This window comes from Tetrao urogallus (genome assembly GCF_951394365.1).
Source record: "Tetrao urogallus genome assembly, chromosome: 3".
Taxonomy (NCBI): Eukaryota; Metazoa; Chordata; class Aves; order Galliformes; family Phasianidae; genus Tetrao; species Tetrao urogallus.
The window spans coordinates 83,808,450-83,835,366 of NC_136815.1; the positions used below are offsets into that span (position 1 = coordinate 83,808,450).

The 26,917-nt window shown below is 39.8% G+C and overlaps 1 protein-coding gene across 1 annotated transcript in view; it reads left to right on the top strand.

Moving 5' to 3' along the window:
* HIVEP1 (HIVEP zinc finger 1) overlaps positions 1 to 26,917 on the top strand; it is a gene marked incomplete at both ends in the record, with an annotated part of 106,990 nt that overhangs the window by 61,854 nt on the left and 18,219 nt on the right. Inside the window, one exon of the mRNA XM_079533629.1 lies at positions 15,436 to 21,368. Within this exon, the coding sequence (XP_079389755.1) occupies positions 15,436 to 21,368 (5,933 nt within the window). The remainder of the gene's footprint in view (positions 1 to 15,435; positions 21,369 to 26,917) is intronic.

Sequence of the window (26,917 nt, forward strand, 5' to 3'; positions counted from 1 at the left end):
TCGTAAACCTTGTCCATATCCCACTCAGCTTTGTTCTCTCCAGACTCATGATTGAGTTAATTTTTCGAAAGAAGATTTGATACAGGCTGCCTTGAATGGGGACTAACACTATGATGTCGCTTTATGCCTTTGTAAAAAAGGTGAAGGAGAAAAAAATATGTGGCTGGGGGATAAAAGAAGCCTTCTAAACATTTACAGAGACTTTCCAACAAGCTAGGCCTTCAACTGAATAGACTTGTGATGTATTTTGTTTAGCGTACCATAGGAAAGCAGCATTGCCATCCAAACATAAAAGCTCAGTGTGTAAAGTATTACTGTCTGCTCTTGTTGATGTTGGTCCTAAAGAAGTAACATTTCTCTGGGTTGATTTATTTATTTTTGGATAGACTTGTTAAGCTGAAGATGAACTGACCTCTATTTTCAGGATTTTCTTCTCAGCTGTGCACCAATACAATCTTTGTGATCCCACACAAAGGAAGAAACTTTCTCCACTGTGCTCTGAAAGGGATTGGGTTGCAAAGATTTGCATGATGATAGCACACGCCTGTCAGGGGGTTCAGGAGGCAGAAAGATTATGGCTTAATTTTTGTGTCCTAATCTAAATTTGTAGGACTAGTTGTTGAAAAAAAAAAATTATATATAAAATTGATACAGAAATGACTGGGATAATACGGTGACTTTGTACCTTTTCAACTAAGAAATATCCTTTGCCATTTTTATCACTTTTTTAAGTGTCTATTTTTTTTTTCATTATTTTTTGTAATATGAAGTAAATTAAATGTTTGTTTGAAGGCCACTGAGAAAAAGGAAAGTGTATTTTGAGCTAAACAAGTAAACAAAATGTGAACATGCTCACATAAGGTATTTTAATCACAATGCAGTGTATACAGATTCACCTTAAGATGGCTGTATATTTTTATTGTAAATTAAATACTGCCCTGTCAGTTCTGGAGCTGTTAGAGGATGTAGCGTGTTTGTGGGGAGGAATTCTTCATAAGTTCAATCATACTGGGTTCTTTGCTGACTGGTATTGTACACTGGTCAGTCAAAACTTTATACATGTGTGGGATTTAAGATGAATTTAATTGACTACAAAAAGATATGTATATTATGCATCGCATTTTGCCATTAGCTGTAATAATCCAATTAAGTGCAAATTGAAATAGATCTCTATTGAACACAAAGGCAGTAAAGAAACAGACATCGTGTTGAAGTTAGCAGAATTCAGTTACTTAGTATGAATTTGCAACTGGAAGATATACATATTTTTGAATGATAGTCCACAAATACATTCAGGTTGCAGATAGGTAACCTGCAAGTTGAGACTAGAAATGTATTCTTTAGGGACCAGCTCCACTCTTTTCCTGCTCATCAGCTGTGTAAGGTGGATAATTCTTTCATCATGTCATCTTCTTGTAATTGCTCAGTTGCCAGTGTGAATTTTTAGTAGGAGAACCTTAGCATCTCTTCAACTTTGATTGTTGTTGGCATAACAGAGAAAGTCTTGTTTCTCATGAGTGGTCTGTGTGTTGTCCTTTAAAAGCTGGAAGGGATGGTGGTCTTCAAAAACCAAAACTTTCTCCTTGTGAAGGCAATGAAAGCTTTCCCTGACGGTACCCATTTGGGTATCACGGTCTGGAGAGCAGTTAGCTGAATCTGCTTTGGCTTTGATCTGCTGCTGGCCTTCTCCTAAGAAATCCATCCCAAGAAAGTCTCTCTGTCTTCTCCCTTCCAGACTGATAAAGTCAAGTCCTCTCAGATCCTTGTGGTTACCACAGAGGCTTCTGTTTTGATCATCCTCTGAACCAGTTCAGCCACTGAAGTTCATTATGAAGCACTGTAAGCATTTGTTTTCTTCTTTATCCGTTGCAGCAGTTCTCTGCTTATCACAACAGGCTGCATCCTAGGGGCACCAGTTCCACGAGCATTGTCATAGGATTTTAGTTTAGGGCTAGTGGCACTTACCCTAGTTATCTTGATACTTGGCACCAGCGATGCTAAGGCTGTTGAATCTCTCATGCTGCTTCTGAAACTTTTCAGGGAACTAAAGTTTGGTGACAAACTCCAGCAACACCAAGATTTGCCACGAAGGGGGGTTGCAGATCCTGTACAGACACTCAGCACTCTGGAACTCAACAGTGCTGATATGGTGATGTGGCCTAGCATATACTCCACAAAACCCACTTGTCCCACAAGCTCTCTCTGACTCTTAGTTGTATTATTTTGGATAGCTACTTCTGAAAAAAAGAAGCAGTGATAAATGGCAATGTCACAGGGAAGATAGGTGTTCTTACTCTGCATCTCCATTGTGGTGATGGCTGTATCTTAAAGTATGTAAGGGCAAAGGTGATATGGGATGATCTGGAAATGTGTGTGTGTTCTTTGGCTTCATTGCAGTTTAGACTTGCAGGCTGGTTGTTTGTCAGGTGTGAATTCATCCCTTTAAATAAGCTATTGTTCTTGTTTGAATCTCTACTCATGTTTTGTACTTTCTTCTGACATGGATAGAGCTCAAGTACCAGTTTCTTCAGCTGAATTCAGATGAAGTTGTAAACAGTTTGTTAACTTGCACTGCAAGCTGTGTGCAATGTAACAAATCCATCCTGGACTCAGACTTCCAGTCCCTCTAATGGCATGCAGATGTCTGCCAGACTCCTCTCCTGATCTCTTCCCAGTACTGGTAGGTATGACTCTGTCTAGCTTCAAGGAAAAGGCACTTTTCAATCTATTTTACCAGCAGTCAGCCACATTTCTCTACTTTCACACTTGATCACTTTCAGGTTTCTCAGAAAACTTCTCCAGTTTTTTTACTTCTGCTGGAGATGCTTCATAGTGTAATTTGAACATGATGCTGTATATTCTCATGAATCCTCCCTTTCAGATACTTGGCATTGCTATTCACTGGTTGGTTTGTGAGGTTGCCCTTGCCACATTCCAAGTTCGAACTGTTGTGGCAGATCTGTCTTGATTATAGTGTTCCCTTCCAGAGTCACCACAACTTTCTCCCTAAGGTTGTTTTGGAATTTTACCCAAATCAGTTCTCTTTCTGGGGCCTCGTGCTTCAGTGTTAGTAGTACCCTCTTCACTTGCATCCTCAGACATAGAAACGTTCTTGACAGATCAAGAGTTTTGTTTAATTTTGATCAGTGCTTGTGTAAATGGCAGCAGGGTCTTACCTATATTTGCTGAGAAACTACCAAGATATAACCATCCAAAGCCATGGTTTGGACTCCAGCCAAGTCCAAGCCATTTCTGTGGTGATGTTGGGAAAAAAAAAAAAGCAAAAACAACCAAACAGAAAATCCTATACTTCCAGCTTCTATCTTGAAGGTACCCAAAGCCTTTGTCCACTCTTTTTATAGGTGCTAGTCAGTCTCAAGCCTTAACAGGCTGACTTGGCATTTGGTGTAGCAGTTCTTTACTCAGTAGCAGCTTACAGGACTATGAAATTCACCAATTACTGGCTTATGACCGCACTTAGAGTGTGAAACCACTCATGGTGCAAATGTACATTTGAACTACCATGGAAGGAAAGGATAAAGAAAGATTGCTTAGCAGCAGCAAGCATTCTCTGAGATGCACAATCTACTTGCACATATGTTCTCCTCCCACACTTACAGCCCCTTCAAAGTAGCATATTGGCATGGAGGAGAGGCAACTGAAATCAAATGCCCTTTACCTTGTTTGCCCATCTGCTTTTTTTTTTTTTAACTAGAATGTTGTGTTTTTTTTTCCTCTAGTAAATTGTACTGCACTGAGATTTATGGGAGGTATTGTAAATAGAAGCAGGAGAGATTAGTTCGGAAATGCAAGTTCTGCTGCTGATGGACTGTAGTCATATTTTTGTATGTTCTGAGTCCTTCAAAACCCTTCCTTATCCCTCTTGTTAAATGGATGGGTTACTGACAAAATTACAAGGGGACTTTCAAATACAGGATTAAAAAATATACCAGCGTTCTCTCTAGTTAATCAAAATGCTGCATACATCTTAAGATTGAGTGCCTTTTTTATGTAGCCATGTCCCAGCTTACAGCTGACTCTTATTGGCCTACCATCTGGCCTCAAAGGAGCAGCCAGGTCCCTTCCCTCCTCTCCCATCCCCGCAGGCACTCCTTATCCTGCTTCCTGCCACTGCCGCACTCCCTGCCAAAAGGCAGGTGGGAACACTGCATGCTAGTGATGTACCCTGCCTCACAGTTTATCAGCTGTGGTCAGGGTTGTATTCTTTCATCCCAGTATTCAGGGAAGTGGGAAATCACAGAATCGTAGAATGGCTTGGGTTGGAAGGGACCTCAAGGATCATCAAGCTCCAACCCCTCCATTTCAGGTAGAGCTGCCAACCTCCATATCTAATACAGGACCAGGCACGGAATAAAAAGGGGATAGGGTAAAATAATAATAAAATCTGGAAGTGGGGCAGTAAACAAGCGTTTTGATTTAGCGTCTTAGAGTGGTCTCATCCTCCACAGATGTTTCTCAGAATTTTTCATGTTTATTTGTAAGCATGTGAGACTTCTGATTTTTTTTATTTTTCTTCTTTTGTACCATTGTACTATCATTAGCCCCACATATTTTCTTTCCATTTTGTATTTGTACGAAACTGAGCCTTACATTTTGGACAAGAAATATAACTGAGATCCAAAGTTACATTTATTCTTTTCATCTTTCTGTCCTTATCTTCAACAACCACACAGGCTAGAAATGTCGTTACTCTAAATGGAAGCACATTATCTTCAGAAGTTGCAGGTTACAGCACTGTCCTGTTTGCTGCTTAATGCTGGTGAGAGGATTTTGCTGGCCTTTTTATTTTCCTGTTGATGCACACCAGAGCTACCTACACACCTGCCTTTTACTTTCCAAGTGTTCAAAATGACAGCTAACAGTGCTATTTCATGCAATTCAGTTGTGCATTTACTTGATGTCTGATTTCATAGTGTTTATATCTCCATTAAAATATGTCAATACATGTATCTGAGAGGTAATTTATTTAAATTGTTTTGTGTACGTTGAACTGTAAAGTCTTAAATCAAGACTGAATTTATCTTCCTCAAATATTTACAGCAGCTCAGACAGCAGTGATTGGCTAAATGGGGGAACTCTTGATGTCTGTAACTCACGTAATACAACATCTCACATTTTCATGAAGTCCCACCTATTCCTAAAATCTCTGATGGTTGCAAATTAAGGGAATATTGTATTCTGCTAATAGTAACAAGGATGGCTTCAAAGGTTCTTTCAGGCACATTGAGTGCATGGTTTTGTGCCCAGGAAGGATAGTGAGAAAACTCTGCTGAGTTCTGTGGGAGCAGAAGTAGTCTCTGATATCATTTATCCCCATTTCTCTCTGTGTTCAATAGTTAAATACATTCTAATGTCCCCATGGTGCCTGTGCAGGAAAACTGATAAAAATGGAGATGTCTACGTGTTCTTTACGCTAAGAAACATTATGAGAATATGAGCTTAACCCAATGAGTTTGCTGCCTTCTGTAATCCTCCTGGATTGTGAGTCAATGTCTATCTGTTATTTCTCATTCTTTGTTTTGTTAGTACTTTTAGTTTAGACTACTAGCAGCTGAAATCTACACAGTTAAGTCCACTGCTGGTGCTAGACGCAGCAAGAACTGGTATTGTTTTGACAGACAGACAAACAGACTTACTGTTTTAAACTGAACTTTTCATCCTTTGCAGGCTGCAGGGTGTTGAAATGTTAACGTGATGTTGAAGTAATAGTATTTTGACTCTTCATCACAAGTGTAGCACATCTCTTGAGTGATATTTCAGCAAGAGAAATTCCATCCTGCAAGTATCATTTTCAAAGGGGCATTATAGAAATTATCACTCAAAAACAGTCGTCGAAAGAGAATCTTCCTGATAGAAAATGAGAAGGGGCTTTTCCAGCGTAGGTACAGCATACTGTTAAATTAGTAGCTACGTACACAGACACCGTTACCATCTTTAGGTTGGCCTGGCCAACCTTGGCATACCTACGTGTGTGTTGTTAGCTCTAGGGTTGCTAATTTTAGTTGGTGTGAACTGGGAGCAAGCCAGCTGTGGAAATGCAAAATTTTTTGCTTGTTAGCTTCCTTGTAGACTTTCTAATGTATGAGTAATGACTGTGTTTTTGGTACTTTCCAGATGATCCTTCAGTTCACGGAGTTGATAATTTCCTTCGGTCTTCTTCTGAAGGAAAAATACAACATATAAATGAATACTGAATTAGATACAGTATATCCCTTTTTGGTAGCTGTATGCTATAGGCTGACTTGATATAGGAGTCTTTCATAGGTATCTCCTAGAAGTGTGTGCATGTGCATATTTTCTTTATACCCTCTCACATCTGTGGAAAAGGACAAGACAGGATGGGGAAAGAGCTGTGAGCAGTTCAGCTGACCATTGAAGACCTCCAAAGCAAACACTCCCTGGAAGGAAGATCATCCTTCCCACTTTTGGCACAGAAGAATGAGCTTCCATGGTTGGGACATTACTGGTTTCCACATTTCCAGCAAATCAACTATTCCTGTTTTTTTTTTTGTCAAGTGCACAACACCATTTAACTAGAAGAAGGGTCCATTATGTAAGGTTTTTTTCTACTCACTTTGCCAGAGCTCTTATTCTTTTCTGTATTTTTAGATAGTACTGTTGTCAGATTTGAGCTCTTTGCTGCTCTCCGTTGCATTTCATTTGCTATAGGCAATATGGAAATTTCTTCATTTGATCCCTGTTTTTCAAATGGAAGATGATGTCAAAGAAATGCATGGAATATGACTAAGAAGATTTTTCTGTTTGAACATCATTGTGCGCAAAGACAGTGTAGTTAACATCTTGCTCCTTTCATTTCTGTTTTTTCCCCTTCTGACTCATGTTTGGGGAGTTTATATTCAATATCTCATCTGACCAGCTAACTGTGGCTGCTTGCTGATAACCCGTACGTTGGTCGTCGTTTCATGAGCTGCTCTGTAATTCTGTGTTAATGGCCTTAATGTGCTAGGGTAGAAGTTGCTCTAATGATTTATTAGCCAAACCTATCTTATCAGTAATAACTGATAATCCTTAAATTGCTAACATAATTTATTTGTAAAGCTGTTCATAACATTGAATAATGTTCTAAGAAGATTCTTGTATGTCCCTCAGGAAATTCCATATTCCCCCAGTATACACCTATCCCCTAGCCATTTCTAACACACTTTCTCCAGCTAGTTATATTTAAACATCTTTATTCTGTGGATAAGTGGGTGAAACTGGCTTCTGCTTAGGCTTTGTCTGAGAGCCCATTCACTTGCCTATGGGGGGAGGTATCCTACCTTTTTTCATGTCTTCGGATTATCCAGCAAAGAACTTCTCAGACTGGGATTGTAGGTAACATTAGCTATCACAACATTGCCTCTTCACCTGCTAGCAGTTAATATGCTTTACTTTAGCAGCATTTAAGTGGTGATTGGTTTTCATAGTTTAGTGTTAATTAAGGCTTCTGTTTAGGAAGTTGTCCAGTTGTCAAATGGCTGAAATGTAGAGCAGTATATAAACTCCATAGGGCTAGAAATGTAGCAACTATTTTTTTTTTTTTTTTTTTTTAATTTCAGCATGTTTAAATGAAAACTGGTGCATGCCCTTCTTGAGTGTTCACGTGTTGACATTTTGTGTGCATAGCTACACGGTAAACATTGGTTGTATGGTAGGCAATTGCTGTTCCTGTGTTACTTTTTGTTTGTCTTTCAAAGAAGTGCTGGAGTCTTGTGAAATTTCACAGTGATTCAGTCTCTGCTCTTTTTCTTTTTTTTCCCTTAACACGTACAATGTTGGGAAATCTCAACTGATACCAGGTTTAATGCACTGTGTTTCATGCTGGGCAGGAAATTAACTTTTTTAAGGAAAAAAATGATGTGCTTTCACTTTGGTGACTGGTCAGTCAGGTCAGTGCAGATGCACAGATACATTTCATTCCTGTTCCCATATGGAAGTTGGCCTTTCTCAGCTGAAGCTCTTGTGTTACCTCAGTGATCAGATGTTTATTTCTATTTGTTCTTGATGGTTTTCCTCTTAGGAGAGGTGCTCCGGTCCTTTCATCACCTTGATGACCCTCTGCTGGACTCTTTCCAGTATTATAGAATCATTAAGGTTGGAAAAGCCCACTAAGATCATCTAGTCCAACTGTCAACCTATCACTATCACGACCACTGACCTGTGCCCCTCAGGGCCCCATTCACATGTTTCTCAAACACTCCCAGGGATGGTGACCACCTCCCTGGGCAGCCTATTCAAATGTATTACTGTTCTTTCTTTCCTAATATCCAGCATATATACTGGTTGTTAATTTTCTTCACCCAAGCCAAGAAGTTAATTGCACAGAAGTTTTGAAGATGATCTTGGTGTCATTAGTATAGAGTCCTTACCCCTGAGATCTGCCTCTGTCAAGCCTTATTTGATGTGAGTAGCCACAGGACTTGAAAAGATGCTGTCATACAGGCAGCCCTGGATTGCAGCATGTCATTTACTCTCTACCTATCCCAAGGGGGGGAAAAAAAAAAGTTGGCAGGCTCTCAGGCTGGATGAAACTATATCACAGCAGAGCTTCCTGATAAGTCCAAGTTGTGTGCCTGAGGCAAAGGTGTCTTGCTTTCTTTGTGCTGAGGTATTATTGCTCAATGCCTAAACCTAATCCACTCTGCACTTGCTAATGGTTGCACAGTGTTTCATTTAGTGTGTGCAGAGCAGCCCACAGTACACCTTCCTCTGTGGCTGCACGTTTAAACCTGTCACTCACTTTACTTTGCTCAGTTGGTATGTGTTCTTGATTTTCATGGAAGAAATGCTTATGTTTTTGGTTACCCAGTGGAACATTTGTGTCTCCGTAGCTTAGATTTGGTCAGTTCTTTCATCACTCCCACTGCAGCTCTTTTATCCTTCATGGATTTTTAAAGTGTTGCAGGCCTTGTATTTCAGGAAGATGTTACTCCAAGGTGAGAAAAGGGTCTCCCTTTCTCTAATGTTATCTTCAAAGTTACAATTTGCTTATTATATTATATTAATATAATTAATTCTGTGTTAACATCATTGATCCTGTGTTGATATTAAATATTAATATAGTTAGTATTCTATATTAATGTTGTATATTAATATGGGATTATTGGGAACAGTAGATTGGATAGTTGAAATGCTACAGTTTATGCTAAACATTGTTAAACAATATTTTCCTTTTCTTAACTATTACCTACTTTTGGTAGCCAACACTGTGAGTGTTTCATGGAAAATCACTGACTTTTTCTCCCAAGCAATTGAAGGTTACTCTCAGATGTTGTGCTAGCTCTGTCCTTGGAGATTTCCAGGATCCAGCTGGACAAAGCCCTGACAACCCAGCTGGCTCCTAGAGCTGGCCTTGCTTTGAGCGAGAAGTTGGACCTGTTGAGGTCCCTTCCCACCTGAATTATCTTCTGAAATACTAGCTTGTAATTTTGAGGAAATTTTAGTGGTAGAGGCACTAGGTTTCATGGTGTAACTTGAGACGCAAATATTGTAAGTTCATCAGTCTGTGATGGAAAGGAGCAGTAAAATTTAATTTGACTTTGCAGAAATTAATACTGTCACTGTGCTTAAGGGAACTATTCCAATGACTGCTGATGCCATATTAGCATAGCTGCATCTTCCTTGAATCTTACGTTGGCAGGATGTTCACTATTTCAGTTAACAAAGGAAAAATATGATAATGAAAGACTTACTTCTGCATGGATTGAAATGGCTTTTAAAAGAAGGCTGGGAAACCTTCCTTGCTGAGAGCCAGTGTAATACCTTTGGTGGGCCACAATTCAACCCAGAGCTTAGTGTTGTCTCTTAAAAATACCAAGAAACAGAATCATGTATTTACAAACAGTACAAAACTATAAACTCAGTTTTACCTATCTGCCCTGTATGGAATGATCCAGTATTTGCTGATGTGAAGAAAAGGACAGCCATCAGCATGGATTAACCTTTGATCCAGTCCCTATCAGACTACTTTAGTGTTTGAATGTCAGCTCTCCTCCCCCTTTTTAAAAATGAATTAATGTCAAATTATGATTTACATACAGAATAAATGAGACTCTGCTCTGTATATGCTTGAACTGATGTTCCCAGCCATAAAAGCACTTTATCATATGTTAAACCTACTGGCAGATTTGCACATGTCACTGTTGAGTGCACCAAGTTCATTGACTTGCACCCTGCCCTCTAAAATGGTAACTTCCCTGTGACTGTCCCCAGAAGTATGAAGTGTGCCTGAAGTACAACTGTGATCCATCTTAAACTTGACTCTAAGATCCTCTCTGTGCTTAAAATTAAGCATTGTGCCAGGCTTGTTCGTGTTTTACTGTTGACTGTGAATGTTTTTATAGTTATGTGTGCAGTATATGTAATCATGTTGTGTTTTGGGTTTTTTTTTTTAAACACTTTGGACAAACTGTAATTTCAGGAAAAATACTTGTGGCAGTACTTAGCTTGCATGAAGCTAAAGAGGTCATTTAATAATAAGAAGAAAAAATAATAATGAAAGCTTAGTTATGCCCTGCTGCGTTTAATGTAAGTTCTGGTGGCCTTAAATTTGCTGGTTAGGCTTATTTCTTTATCTCATAATCATGTTCTTTTACTTATTCATGGAAACAGGCCCAGTGGGGTGATTTATGGCTGCTTTGCAATAGTTGCACTGAAATCAAAATTAAATAAGCATCAGATGTCAAATACAAGAATACTTTGAATATTTTAAAGCACTGGGAAGCTTAGCTTTAATCAGAATAAGATCCTCAGTTACAGCCTCTCTCTTTTGAAGAGCCTTCCATCTTTGAATGTCTACTGTTATTAATTGTCAGTAACCTTTTGGCTGTGTGTTTAAGATACAATATTAATTCATTAATACTGAAACACATTCTGAAGACGTTGATTTTGCTTCCGGGAGCTGAAGTTCAGGTTTAGGCTCTGAGATTTAGGTACATACATTGAAAATCTTTGTATGCAGTGATTTGAAGAATTCTGCAATGTTAAGTAAACAAAAAAGGGGATGGAAATTGTGCCATTCATTGGACTGTAGGGATATGTAGTGGTTGCTGGCTAAATGCTTCACAGCGTTCTGGTGGGGAAAAAAGGGAGTTTGGTGGTTTGCTTCAGTTCTTTAAGTACAAGCACAGAACTCTACTGGAAGGGAAAGAAAGAGAGTGGGTGTTATAATAACTTACAGGCTTTGAGACAGGCAGTTTTGAAAGCTGCTTAAACAAATCCATTGAGATCATTTTGTCAAGACAATGCCTACTTCACCAGCGAATGCTAGAGAAGAAAAACTCAGATCTTTATTATACCCCTCCTTTATTTGCTGCATGAGTTACTTCTCTAAATTGCTATCGACACCATCACGCTTGTGTTCTTTTGCTCTATTTCCTGTGCACAGAGCAAGGTGCAGTAAAGAAATTATAGATGAACAAAGTCATGTTTAGAAATATGGAATATTTTGAGCGCAGAAGTGATATTGAAGCAAAATAATTAAGAGAGTCCTGAGAGCAAAGCAGAACAAAGCAGAACCAGATAGCGCAAGAAAGAGATGCTCTGGTATCTGAAAAGTGATATGTTATGCATAATGGCATTGTTACCTCTCCTCTTAGACTGGGTGACCTGATCCTATTTGATGACATGAATAAGATGCATTTCAGACATCTGACTGAAGTGACAGCACTTGGCAACAAAACCACTTCACCACCTAAAAAGAATTGCTGTAGCAGCTTCGCCACCAGGTGAAGGGCTTTGTGAGTGCACGGGGAGGCGAGCACAGTGGAGTGGGAAACAGTAAGAAAAGGAAATCAGCTTCCCCTCAACCCCCTTTCACATGGTTGTTTTGCATTCCCTTTGTTTAGTTTCACCTTGTTGGTTTGTGACCCTGGCAAGGTATCAGCCTCCTGTGGCTCCCAAAGGCACAGGAAGGGTCAGCATTCTGGGACCTGTGCTTCGTGCCACTCCTTTTATCTCCTGTAGAAATACCGATGCAGCTGATCTTTCTGCAGCCATCTAGCTGCAGGTTAACAAGTGCATAATGGAATGTCTTCAGCTTAAATGGGGAATACAAAAAGAAGGCTTACAAGGAGCAAAACGTTAAAAATAGGTGAAAATATGTTGTCAGGTGTTCCTTTTGTGTTTGGTTTATTTTTTTAATATGCTAGAAATTTGATTGCTAGCAAACATGAAGGGACTATTTCCTTTAACAGTAAGTATTTCTAAGCTATCAAGGAGTAAAGTTCAGCACAGTGCTTGTATTATCATTAAGCTTTGCAAAGCCATTGTAAAGAAAGTATATTTAACAGGATTTTATGGACAGACATAATGAAGTAAAGATGAGACCCCATCTCTAGAATTGCAAAAGATGTAGAAATAAGAAACTAATTCTCATCATTTCCGTAGACTGGAATTTCACAGTTCTAGACAGAGCACAGTTATGAATTTATAAAGACTAAAATAAGTGAATATTACTATATGTAATGCTTAACTTGCCTTTTCCTGTATTTTTTTTTTGTTTCTTTTTTGAATAATTTTTATGAGTTTGCATGATTGAATGATACTTTTTTTTTTTTTTTTAAGTAAAGCAGTAAATAGATTATAGAAAATGCTGGTGTTATTTTCATAATGACTCATGTTTTTAATTGCTTAATTTTGTTTTTTAATACTGTTTTTAAGGCTTTTTCAAGCCACACCACATCCTTCAGCCATGCTGTTGGCTTCCAGTCTCCATCGTGGTGCTTGTAAAATGTGCTTTTTCCTCTGCACTGTAGCACTGAAGCCCAGGCATGATAGCTATTTAACAGCCTGAGGCATTGAGGAGAAGCACATCATTTGATTGTTCAGTTATTTCATTATAAAACACCTTGGTATCTCTGCATATGTCTGCTTGGATGCTTGCTGTCGGTGGCACTTTTGTCTTCCTAGTCATATGTAATCCACCCAGCTTTTCCCCAAGTGCTCAGTCCAGCACCACCACCAGCAGTGTGATGATGGCTGTGGGGGCGTGAGTGTGACAGGATAAAAAGCTGCAGCGTGTGCATAAAAGGAACCAATTTACTTACAGTCAATTCATGCGGTCATGCTTCTAAGAGATCACCAAGCCGTGGCTAAAAGCACCTTTTTGTATAATTATCTTGATGCTTTCTCTCTGATTCATGTGAAATTGGTTTTGTTGTTATTGTAAAAACAGATGCAATAGACTCTCACCAATTTTAAAGAAATTGCCACTAATAATATTAGTGTAAGACACACATTTAGTTGGGAGGTGGTGGAAAGTACAAAACATTGTGATGGAAGACAGCTGTGCTTTGAATTTGCTAAATCCAGACTAATACGCATAAGTTCTGGTGCTAAAGCAATAACTGCAAAGTTCATTTAGTGGTTAAATGAGCAGTCGGTGCAGAAATTTCTTCCTGTGTGCACAAGATGAGCGTGAATTCCTCACAGCCGGAATTTCAGAGGTAGTATTTCTAGAGAGGGATTCTAGCACCTCTGTTCCATGATGGCAGAATGTGACAAAGCCCTGTCTCACTCTTCACGGTTAAATTTCCTCTGGTAGGGCTGGGAGAGCAGCAGGTCAGGTTCCACAGGACTTTCACATGTGCATTGCATTACGTATGATGTTTATTCATTAATCATTCTGTTTGCTGGGAAATCATCTCAATAGCCATTTGCTCTACCTGAATGTATGTGTATGTTAAGTTGGCAATGAGTTGAAAACAAGATTTTGGGCTTCTCAAGCCCTGGCCTTAGCACACAGTCCAGTCGGGTTATGTTTTTGCACCAAGTAGTCATGTCATCTTCTTATCCTTCTTTTCTCACTGGTCACTTTCTTTTCTCATTCCTAGACAGTCTTTAGACATTGCCTGAATTTTCTTTAAATGGAGCTGGAATTTCATGCTGGATTCATCAGCACCAGTATCTCTTGTCAGATGCACATTGTGTGTTGGCTTTCCTCCCACCACGTATTGAAGCCAGCTGGTGTTTCTGCTAGAGGATGCAGGATACTCTGTGCCACTGACGGGGAGTTGTAGGGTGGATTGGTATTGGGAAATTTGAGTTTTCTCCATGAATCTGCTTGAGAAGTTAACTGAGAATCTGTCCACTTGTATGCAGTCGTAAGGCTTTTCTTACCTAGGAGTGTACATACACCTCTGTACCTGAGTACCTCCGTGTGCAGGTAACCATGCTACATGGAGTTAGTACTGCTTCCCAAAGTGTGTGTGCAGCTGAATATTTCAGAGGTATCAGACTTCTTGTCACATCAGATCCTTACTTTGCATTGAACTCTGGCAATCAGACAAATATGTTTTTCAGCTAACAACCAGTTATAAAAGTTGGATAAAATGGATTTGCACCCATTTAATATTTAGCTTTTTCTGCAGTAACTGCCAGTGATGCTAGCTAAGACAGTGGCTCTGATGAAGTGTTTGTATGCTGGGAAGTAGGTTAAACATAATCAACTGACAGATTGTTTATCTTAGCAGCATCATACTTAGAGGTATATTGTAATGCCAGGTAGCTAGTGAAAAATAAGTTCATAAAAATCAAATCTGAAATTGAGTCTAAGTGTATTTTTTGTTACAGGGAGGTTGGTCTCTTTAGAAATACATCTACTAGCTACAAATCATTCTGCTGAATAATATTTCAAACTGTTTGCTCTTGGCTACATTCCTGAAGCCCCTTGTGCATACCTGCTTAAGATCAGCAACAAGTGTAGCAAGTAATGAAATAATTCAAAGTTAGTTTATTTTGTTTCATGATGCACAAATAGAAAATCATTGAAGTGCGACTGATTTTATTTATGTGCCGTAGTTGCTCATCTGAAATGCTATTGGAAGTTCAGTAACTGGAGGTCTGAAATACAGTATCTGACAGATGGTGTGGGTGGTTTGTGTCATTTCCATGATAAATCTACTTACAAATATAACCACGAGGAAGATGTCTGCAGTCCTTGAGTAGTGCGACATATAGACAGAAAAGGTGACAAATGCAACATGAAAATGGATCTGTGTCTTGGTTCTTCATTTTCCTTCTGCAGTGGGTTCAATTTTTGAGCAAGTGCCGAAGAGAGATTTCTTTTTACTTCATCTGAAAAAGAATTGCTATGAATACGAAAATGTTCTTTCAGTAGCCTTTCTTGTATATATATTTTTGAAGCCTATCCTATAGTGAATTACTTTTGTAATGTCTTGTAACATCAATAAACATTACACTTGCTAGATGAAAACAAAATAGACCTTTGGTAAGATACATTTACAATTACAGAAATATTGGAGGCAGGATATTTGGACAGTCCTGTTGCCCCAGGGCTTTCTCTGTGAACTGCTCTTACAGTTAAAGTTTAGAGATGATAAAATGGTATAAATAAAAATATAACTGCATTATTCCATTTTAATATTCTTTCTTACTCTCTTTGTGTTTCAACAGAAATCACAGATTCTGGTACTAGAGGAAACCAAGATACAATTAAGGGTGTGAAAAGAAAAAAAATTGTGACTGAAAACCATCTAAAAAAAATACCAAAATCGCCTTTGAGAAACCCTACGGAAGCCAAGGTTAAACAAAATACAGACCCTTCACCTCTGAAAGTTCTTCAGGATGCCTCAGAACATGCCACAGCACAAGATCACTTACCTGTGCAAAATGGAAATCAGTGTACCAAACAAAATGGGGGAGTGCTTAGTAGCGAGATAAGCACTGAAACCAAATCTGAGATACCAATGCGGACAAAGCTTTCATCAACACATCAGTCCTTAGACTTGAATAAGAAGGCAGTGGAGGATTCTGATGTGAACCAGCTAAGCTTGCCAGAGAAGAAGTCTCTCTCCAAGTCCTTATCAAGTAAAACAAAGACTGACAGTAATGAATGTATTACTTTTGCTGATGGTAGTACATCATCCCCATGTACACGTACTGCTTTTGATGTCTTATTAAAAGCTATGGAGCCTGAACTGAACACCTTAGCACAAGAGTGTCCCCCTTATGGAATGCAGGTAGAGAAACTGAGACCAAATAAAACTGTAAGCACCTCTGCTAGTCTCGTGTCCAATACGGTGAGCATCCAGAATCAGTCTGCTTTGTCACAGAATGAGTTTGCTGCTGGACCTCGTTATTTCCCATGTACATTAAACAACATGCATGTAGCAACAGCAGCCAAGAGCGGACAAGCACAGGTCCAGACCATTTCTCCTTCGCAGGATCTTGTTACTAAAACCAGTCAACAAAATCACCAGGTTGTTGTGTGTCCAAGTTTCACTGGATCTGTGGTGCAACAGCAGAGCCAAGAAAACCCCAAGCTCCAGCAGATATACAGCATAGCAGTAACTTCGTCTGGCATTCACACTTCATCTTCCACAGTAACTCAGGTTTTTCCTCAAAACCAGTTAGTAACAAGTTCATCTTCACCTTTGTCAATTAACACATCTAGTTCAACACATTTGTCTATAGGTCCCGTGTATAATTCAGCCCAGATAGCATCAGTTGTAAACCATGGTGTAGAACAAATATGTAACCTCCTGAAAGACCAGAAGCCTAAAAAGCTAGGGAAGTATGTCTGTGAGTATTGCAATCGGGCCTGTGCCAAGCCCAGTGTTCTCCAAAAGCACATCCGATCCCATACTGGAGAACGACCTTATCCTTGTGTGACATGTGGATTTTCATTTAAAACCAAAAGCAATCTGTACAAGCACAAAAAATCTCATGCACATGCTATCAAACTTGGACTTGTCCTACAACCGGAATCTGCTGGTCTCTTCTTATCCCATGACTCAGACAAAGCACTTAGCATTAATTCAGACGTAGAAGAAAGTGGTGAAAGTGAAGATGAAGGTACTGCTGATGAAAGACAAGACGATCAGGAACTGGAACCTGCGCAAATAGTGAAAGTCATTTCAAGTGCAGAAACGTTACAGAAAGAAAGCCCTATTCCACTAGGCAATCCAGACTGCATACCAGGTGATTCTTCATTACATGATACAGAACCGCAAGTAAGGGCAGCTTTGCCAAAAGTAGTAGTTCACCCTGTAAGTGTTTCTCCATTAAGGGCTGACAGCCCCAAAGTAAAAGACCCAACACCTGAGCTTGCAGCAACACAGAGAAAAGGAGATTTTAAAGCAACAGATCTTCAGTCAAATTTAACGCATACAGCATCACTCAAAGACAGTCACATAAAGCAACATCAGAAAACAGAAATGGGCTCATTAGAGGAGCAGCTGGGATCTGCAGTAGGAGCAGTGCATGCTCAGCTTCAGAGACAGCAGGCAACAGATTGTTCCCAAGACCAGCAAGGAAAATGTCTTTTGAGCCCTAGAAGTTTAGGTAGTACTGATTCTGGTTATTTCTCTCGTTCTGAAAGTGCTGATCAAACAATGAGCCCACCAGCTCCTTTCGTAAGAGGACTGCTGACCTCTGAGAAGGACTCAAATAAGAGTTTGCCTTCTGCGCCACGAACAAGTGGAGTGGTGGCATCAGTGGTGCAAACTGTTTGTGCTGAGAAAAATTTGATTCTTTCTGGCCAAATGCGACCTCCCATGGCAACAAAAACCCTCGAGGAGCGTATCTCAAAGTTGATTTCTGATAATGAAGCCGTTGTGGATGACAAACAGTTAGATAGTGTGAAACCAAGAAGAACGTCTCTTTCAAGAAGAGGAAGTATAGATTCACCGAAATCCTACATATTTAAGGATTCTTTCCAGTTTGATTTAAAGCCCATGGGAAGAAGAACTAGTTCAAGCTCTGATATACCAAAGTCTCCTTTCACACCCACTGAAAAATCGAAGCAAGTTTTTCTTCTCTCTGTACCATCTCTTGACTGTTTGCCTATTACACGGAGTAATTCCATGCCTACTACCAGTTATTCAGCAGTACCTCCAAATGTAATACCACCATCTCATCCACTTCGAGGAAGTCAGTCATTTGATGATAAAATTGGTTCTTTATACGATGATGTTTTTGTATCTGGACCTGCTGCTCCACTGAACCAGGGCGGACATCCTCGGACTCTTGTTAGACAGGCAGCAATAGAAGATTCTTCTACTGGTGAAAGCCAAGTTCTTGGACCGGCGCGATCTGTAGAAGAAAGTTATCTGGGATGTAATTTATCAAACGACTCTTTATTGCAGAGAAGCAAGTCCCTGGCGCAGGCACCAAGTTTAGAAAAAGCAAAGAAGACCCCTCAGGTACGAGGAACAATGTTTGAGTGTGAAACCTGCAGAAACAGGTATAGAAAACTGGAAAATTTTGAAAACCACAAGAAATTTTACTGCTCAGAGTTGCACGGACCTAAAACGAAAGCAGCAATTCGAGAGCCTGAGCATAAAACTGTCCCTAATAGTACACAGCCTCAAATTCTGCACTACAGAGTCACTACTTCAACTGGTGTCTGGGAACAGACGCCCCAAATAAGGAAAAGAAGAAAAATGAAAAGTGTCGGAGATGATGATGACCCACAGCAGAATGACACAAGTATGCCATCAAAGAATGCTGAAAGCCAAAGTAAGCCAGCAAATTCTTCCAGTCTGTCAAAACACAGTGCCACAGTACTAGGTTCGCAACAACCAAGTAGCCTTTTACTTCAAAGTTCACAGATTCAGCTTGTGGCTCAAGGCACAGATCTGACTGCCGAGACAAAGATGTCTCCGCTCGCTGAAAAGCAGACAAGTTCAGTTATGCAAGAAAAGGTGGAATTGAAAAGGCAAGGGACTGGCATTTCAGTAATACAGCACACCAATTCACTGAGCAGAAATAGCTCGTTCGAGAAATCTGAATCCTTTGAAAGAGTATCACCAGTTTCATTTCAAGAGCCCAGCAAGGTTGCAAAACACCTCTCTTTGAACGCACTTGCAGTCCAAGAGGATAGACACTCGCATCTGACTACTTCCCAGCATCATCAGCCACTGTCATCGGAAGCAGCTAGAGGGGAAGTGCAGGGAAGCCAAATAGTTTCTAATGAGAGAAGCATCCCAGTGCAGCCATCGAGACTCGTTCGCCAGCATAACATCCAGGTTCCTGAAATACTGGTCACAGAAGAACCAGACAGGGACCAAGAAAACCAATGCAGCGATCAAGAGAAGACAGAAAGATTTAACTGGCCACAGCGCAGTGAAACACTGTCTAAATTGCCAACAGAAAAACTCCCACCAAAGAAGAAAAGAATTCGCTTGGCTGAAATGGAGCATTCATCTGCTGAATCCAGTGTTGACTCCACGCTTTCGAGAAGTCTTAGTCGAGAAAGTAGTTTGTCTCATGCTTCCAGTTTTTCAGCTTCACTCGATAAAGATGAAATTTCAAAGGTGGACAATCCTTCCAAAACAGAGCTTGCTAATAAGTCAGCAGAATTCCTTATGATTCCTGCTGGCTCTCACATTCTGGGCGTGCCTGGCCCTCATTATAGGGAAATGAGGCGCGCTGCATCAGAGCAGATCAGCTGCACACAGCCCTCAATGGAGGTAGACTACAGGAGTAAGTCTTTTGATTGTGGAAACATATCTCCATCAAAACCTGCCTCACTCGCAGAGACAGCTGCTCCAAAACTGTCATCTGGAAATGGGGTTACTGGACATGTGCCTCTGCTAGAAAGAAGGAGGGGGCCATTTGTAAGACAGATATCTTTAAATATTGCTCCAGAAAATCATCCAGTTAAATCAACTTCTTCTTTTCAGACAGCCCATGCTACTGATGTGCCATTTCACAGGCTGCAGACCTCCAGCAAATCCTTGGTGAAGTTTCCTTCAAGTACTCAGCATTTGCAAACACACTCAAGGCCTCACTCAGCAATTCAAAATTGCAATCCAGGTAATATGTCTTTGGTTCAGCAGCCTCTAGATCATGTTTTGAATAATCAAGGACAAACGTCTTCAATGCATCAGCTTTCCCAGACCTCTACCAAAAAATCAGCCCAAGGGGGACAAGTGAATACGAACACACTGTCTTGTCATCCTGATGAGAAGAGAGATTGCTTTGCTCCAAAATATCAACTCCAAGTTAAAACATTACATATAAGTCAGCCATACTCTTCAAAATTGCTAAAAAATAATCTATCAAGTCAGTCCGTCTCAAGTCACGTTGGGGTGGACCAGAACATGCCCTCTTTTGAGCTGCAGGCTAAACTATCCGACAGTATGTCTAACCCATACTCTGTGCCTCCTCTAAAACAGATTATCCCTAACAACTGCAGCAGTCAGTTACATCAGATGCCTCCTTTTGTAGTTCCTGTCCGTATTCACAGTAGCATGCCGTCCTATGGCTTTGCAACTGTTACACCCCTTCCTCACATTTTAGTGACTCAGGATCAGGTAAGCCAATCCGCTTGCAAAACAAATGCTGTGACATTGCCAACACTTGAAGGCAAAGCTCAGCTGCCAAAGTCTCACAAAGATCATAAGAGGACTTTGCCAAATTCATTTGAATTTGAAAATCCACTACCAGAAAGTGGAACCAGAAACTCACCTTTGTCAAGCTCTTTGAATATTATTCAGAAAGTGCCAGTGAGTGGACTCTTCCCTCAACAAGAAGCTACGGCTTCAAGTAAGCGAATGCTTTCCCCGGCCAACAGTTTAGATATTGCCATGGAAAAACAGCAGAAACGTGTTAAAGATGAAAGTGGAGCGGCATGCATGACAGAAGCTGGGCCACTGCATCCACTGAATGTTCGATCTAATGACCCTATTGGTAAGCAAAAGAAACCTGTTTTGGTGAGACAGGTTTGCACCACAGAACCTCTGGAAAATCACCTCTTAGATCCTGATGGTGTTGCACAGCATGAAAAAAGCAGCAAAGCCAGTACTTCAGACCTGCTGTTGCCTAACCGTCATTCACCTGAAACTGGTGTTTCAGAAACTCCGAAGGAATCATCAGAATCAGAAGACCTTAAGTCTTCAGCATCACCGGTGTTTGTAGTTAGAAAACCATCTGAACCATCTCCAGCGAGTAGTCAGAGTTCTGTTGGAAAGGCAGTAAGCAGCAGTCAAGAAAGAAGGTCCCCAGGTAATAGTCATGAGAGTGAGCTAATTAATAGCCAGGGCCAAGCAAAGCTACTGACTACACTAGCTGTGATGAATGCAGGAGAAATGCAGAGGTTGTCATTTCCAAGCCTCAAGACCTCAACAAGTTTTACCTGGTGTTATCTCTTGAAGAGGAAACCACTACACCTGCTGCAAAATGATCAGAAGATTTCAGCCTATTCTACGTGGACCATTAGTCCCAGCAATCCCAATCCACTAGGTTTGTCAACAAAGGTAGCTCTTTCTCTCCTCAACTCAAAACAGAAAGTGGAAAAACCGCTGTACACCCAAGCAAGAACTACCCATCCCAGGTCGGATATACTGGTCTATTCAAGCAAGTGGAAGAACAGCTTAGCCAAGGTACTTAATCTATGCCTGATGTATATTTATCATTTACAGAGGATTTGCTTTGGAAATCATGCTGCTTCGTAGTTTGGAGAATGCAATATGCCTGACATGTATAATATATGTGCTTATTTATTTCTGTTACGCTGGATCTAACCGCTAAAGAGATCCAAACTAATTCCATTAAGAAACCTCTTCATAAACATTTATCTCTTTTCATGGAAATTAGTTCCTGGATTTAAATCTGTATTTGAAGTATTTATTATGGCAGAAATGCGTTTGGCTATTTTTTAAGTACAAAGGATATAACAAAAGTAGTTCTGGTACAAGTATTTTTTTTAAACACTCACAACTTAAAACAGGTCAATTTCAGATCATAATTGCATATTTTGCCTTAAAAATCTGCTGGTATTTTCTGTTATAAGAGTGTGCTTAGAGTGAACAGGTGTCCATGGATACGTAGTAAAGATATTTTTCACCACTGCTGATCATTTAGTGTGGGAGGAACAGTGTACCACTTCCCTTTCTCCCACCTAGGTTAGTTGACAGTGTGAAATAATGCCAAAAATAATGAAGTTTAAAACAGAATTGCAGCTTCCATTTAAATACTGACAACTTCTTAGATCAGTATGAATCCAAAAATGCTATTAAATCTTGTGCAATGGAATATATTCAGGGTGATGTTTGTGATGTACATAAAACACTGTGTAATTCCAGGGTCAGATGCAGTTTATTTCATTAACCACCTTAGGGCTGCATAGATACCAGCAGGATTTCATTACTGGACCATATGGTGATTTGTGTTGAATTTGACTTTCCTGCATAATTGATATGCCTCTGTGAATTGGTAAATGCAACACTTGGCCCTGTAGTATGGCAGTGGGTGTCTGTGTCTAATGGATCAAGTGCCAGCGTGCCATGGCTCACCGATCGAAGCCATAAAGCTCACTAAGGAGAGCCTTGGTCTACAGTGTGGTTTTGTGCTCTTCTTTCTCCTCTGTCGTGCACTGGGTATGATTGTTTCTATGCTTCTCTTCTGAACCTGCAAAAATTGGAGGCCATGGAGCAATGTTCCTCCAGAATCACTCAAAGGCTGCCTATTTCATATAAATAATGTATAAACCATTTGGGAGGTAAGAGTAATTACAATTATTGCTTGCCCTAATCTTGCAGTCTGCTCTCAGAAAATCTTCCTGGGCTTCAGGCTGGGAATCAAGACCTATAGGGCATGTAGTCACTCCAGAGGAAGCATACCACAGCCTTGGGAAAAGATGTGTAGTCCTGGTGATGTTGAGTGATGAAGACCAATGCTGTTAAAGATCACAGCACGATGTTCCTGTGTTTGCTAAATGTTTTGCTAAAATACAGAGTTGTCAGTGGGGAAGAGAGCTGCAAGATGAGAAACCGTGTAAGAGGAAGAAATAGTTTCAGAATTACAGGAAGATTTGAGATGATATCCAGAAACCCTTACAGCCCAAAGAGCATTAGAGTTAAATCTGGGACATCTTGATATCAGTGAGAGATTTCACTAACGTTCATTTTGGAGGTCAAAACTTTATTTTCTGTATAACACATTACAGATAAATAGACTGCTGACTTGGTGCTAGTGCTGTAAGTGAACTCAAGTACTGGTTCCATATTAGCATGCCTCCTTTTACTTGAACTCATACTAACTTTTTCAACCTGCTTCCTCATGTGATCTATGAGATGTACTTAAATAGTGCTTAATTATTAAAAAGAATCATGTCTAGTTGAGCATTTTGTTCTAAGGAAGGCAAGTCAAGTCTCTTTAGTTTTGTAATTGACTCATATTTGTTTTATTTTTAAAGAATGGCCTATTAGTTGAAATGCTCTGATTACAAAGCTGTTGTGTGCTTCATGAAGAATAAATCTTACCAACAAACAAATTCTGTTTAGAATATAAGTAATAGGTAACAATATTCTGAAAAATATTTTGACAGCACTCTTTTAAACACTTTAGGAGTTCTTAAATGCTGTAATAGGCAGCTGTCAAGTACATTTATACTGCTTCTTCCACAAAAGAACCAAAGTTATCAATTTTTCTTCATTCTTTCTTGCTGACGTTTTGAATGAAGCGTGCTGGCGCAGGGAAGATGAAGAGTTTTGAAGCTCTGCTTGGGGCTGATTTATAGGTTTCCCTCAGGGTTGTTACATAGGAAGAGCATACAGTGAGAAATGACCAATTAAAGTTTAAATGGCATCTTAGATTGTACGAGCAAGGTTTAGAAGGCAGGAAAAAAGAAATGAAAGGCTTGATAGGTACTGTGACCTAAGACCTCCAGAGTTTGCCTCATTTTATTTCAGTGACTCAGGCAGTAGCATTTCAGCCATTTTCAGGATGATGAGGATGCTGTCAGAAGACAGCTCTGTATTACTGATCTCCAGTTTGACCTGGTAATGGAATGGCTGGTGCCCTCAAGGAAGAGTCTAGTTAGTGTCATCTTAGAAGCTGTCCTGGATGAAAACAAAAACTAACTTCCCCATGCTGTTCATGCCCATTAATTCTCTCAGTGGCTTTTCTAGTAGAGAACATCGACAGTCCTTTGGGAAGTTATTATTCCATTTTAAACGAAAATTGGAAAAGAAAACAAATTAACGAAGTAATTCTCTTGTTATCTCCAAAAAAAAAAAAAAAAGAAAGAAAGAAAAGGAAGAAAGAAAAATGTGATGGATTTCTTGCTTAAAAGCTTGGCAGGGCACCAAGATCCTTGGAGAACCACAGTTCGGGCTGCCAGTTTTCTGGGGTTTGTGACCATCGTTCAGAAGATGCTTTATCAGATGGCTTGCAATTTTAACCCTGACCGGACAGGCAGCTTCAAGTATTATCACAGTGCAGTTTATAAGTAATAGCAGAAAAGTGGTGCTGTTATCCCTCACCTCTTCTCACACAGTCACAACTCTTCTTGGAGCAACGTGTAGCATTCTGCTGGGGTGGCTGTGTCTGCAAATCTTACAAAGGTAAAGCGACTTCATGAGCAACCCCTGGTTTTGCCCCCAGAACCTGGTTGTGTTTAATGAGAGCTCACGTTGTTGACCACTGCTAATCATAGCCAAGAAGGCAGTTCTTTAGCAGTGGGAAACGAAGAGACACGTGAGCAAAATGCGAACAAGGAGGATCCCCAGCACGTTGTTTGCTCTTCACAGTTCACTGCTCAGAGGCAATAGGTAAAGTTGCCACGTTCCAGTGGTTCGAAGAACAAAGCACAAAATGGTACTGTGAAAGAAGTTTCTGGAATGAATGCAGCATGTTAAAATGTAACGTGGGGCTCACCTGTATGCAAAAGGCTTGTTTCATCTCCTTGTTTGTTTGGTTTTTTTTCCTCTTTTCTGAATGGTTTTGTTGCCTGAACTCATTGGTGTTGCATCAGGGCTCTTTCTCTATTCTCTGCATTGATTTTGGCTTCCCTCTCTGAAATGAGTCAGTCAAGTTTGGAGTATGCCAACGTGAAGATCTCCCAGTGTAAATAGGCTGAAGAATGGACAGCTTCTACTGACTGCAAAGGTTTCCTTTCTTGGATAATGAGCCACAACAGTCCAGCTCACCGCTGGAAAGTAGTTAAATGCGGAAGATTTTTATGTGTGAACTAGTAAAAGTTTAAAGATATTAAAAACATTTCTCTCTAGTGGCTTCGTGCCAGTGGGAAAAATGTTTAGTAAATACTATAATCTGAAATTTATAACTTCAATGATTCAGGCTCCAAGCATGCTTGGGTTTTTTTGTTGTTGTTATTTTTTTTTCCAAGTTATGTTTTAAAGTACCAGAAGTATCTATTGAACTTGGTCTCTGGGCAGCCCTAACGGCAGGTTTTTTCCAGCTTTATACCAGTAATTGGAGACTGTGGGGTGAAATTGGATCAAAACGAATAAAGTAGAAATGAATCATGGTCTTTGTCTCTATGGCAGGAGAGAGAAAACTGCTAGAAATGGAAGCTGTAAGCAATTGTGGAGAGGAGAGGAACATTTTACAACATGGCCATTTTTCTGCCCTTCCCACTGGCATGTGTGGGGAGTTCTTAGGTTTTAGGTGAGGTATGGTAAAGAATTTTCATGCAGGAAACCCATGCAGCTTAGAAACTGATTGCACATAGAGATTTACAGGGGAGCCAAATCTTCTTCAACGTGGAAATTTTCATAAAAATTAAGCAGTTTTCTTCATTACCTGTGAGCACCTCTCTAGATTTCTTTGGCAAACTCAGTGTTTCTATCGGAGCATTTCTGGAAAGGCAGTATTTTGCATGTTAAAGACACTGAAACAGCTGCTAAAAGTAGCATATAACCAGTAAATTAAAGTACATCAGTGGGAGGTAGATAGTAATTTGAACATGTTAGCTTGTCTTATCTCTGTACATAATTGTGTGTATTAAAAAAAAAAAAAAAAAAAGTGGGTGGAGAGGAGGGGAAAATCCCAGAGGTATTTAGCCTGGTGTTAGCTTTTGCACTCTAAGTACTTTTGTGAATATATTATATATTATAACAGTATTTCACCATAGTTTATATAATGACACGGACCCAATACATTTGGAATCTTTTTTTTTTTTTCTTTGTCTTTTTATTATTGAAATTGAAATGTGGAAAAAATATTTAGTATTTATCCTTGATCAGTTACTTAATGATTGTGTTATTCCAGCTGCAGAGGATATTTATGTGGTATTGGATTTATTGCATATGTTCTGGTTTTTTTACACTACTCTTTTCCTTGTTAAATTACAAATGTCACCTGGTTACTCTTTGTTTGCAGTGGAAACAAAAGCAATTCATGTGCTAGATAGTGTTACAGGAACTATTACATAGTTGAGTTGCAACTGGTAGAGTAAGCTCATCTCCTGATATTTCCTATCCTATACATCATCCTCCACTTTGTATGAATACTGTTAAAACATGTAGGGTGAAATTTCTTTCTTCCTACACTCAGGCCTGGTTGTCATTTATGCTTTGGTAGGACTCCTCATATGCTTGAAAATCCAGCCCAAATCAATGTCAGAACCACATGAACGCATATGGCTTGGAGTTGTACATGCAAGCCTGTGCATATTCCTAGGTCTTTGAATCTGATAGGCAGTCACTTTTCCTCTGATTTGTGTTAATTCCTCATCAGCCATGTTCCACCTCAGAAGGGAAGACGGATGCTGAGATCTTGGGGTGGATGATGAGCAGGGACCGGGTCCCAGAACAGCGTCACCCTTCAGTGCTCGTAATGCATCAGTCATTTCAAGTCAGCCAGCAAAGCCATTCTTGGCAAGAATTCTCAAGCTTGCAGCATTAGATTTTATAATGAGTAGAAAACATAAGGCCAGTCTTTTTTCTCCCATCATTTTATTCACTTATCAATATGAGCAAATGTGGTGAGTATGCCAGCTATGTGGGCAGAACAGTTTATAAATACAGCAGTAATAATTGCTGGCTAATTGGATCTTTCCTTCATTGTTGCCCATTTTATAAATATCCTAGACTCTGGAAGGAATAGATGTTATTTGGCAATTTTAATTTTTTTTTATATATTTGAGGGGAAAAAAGTTCATTAGTAATTGAGAAACATGTTTTTG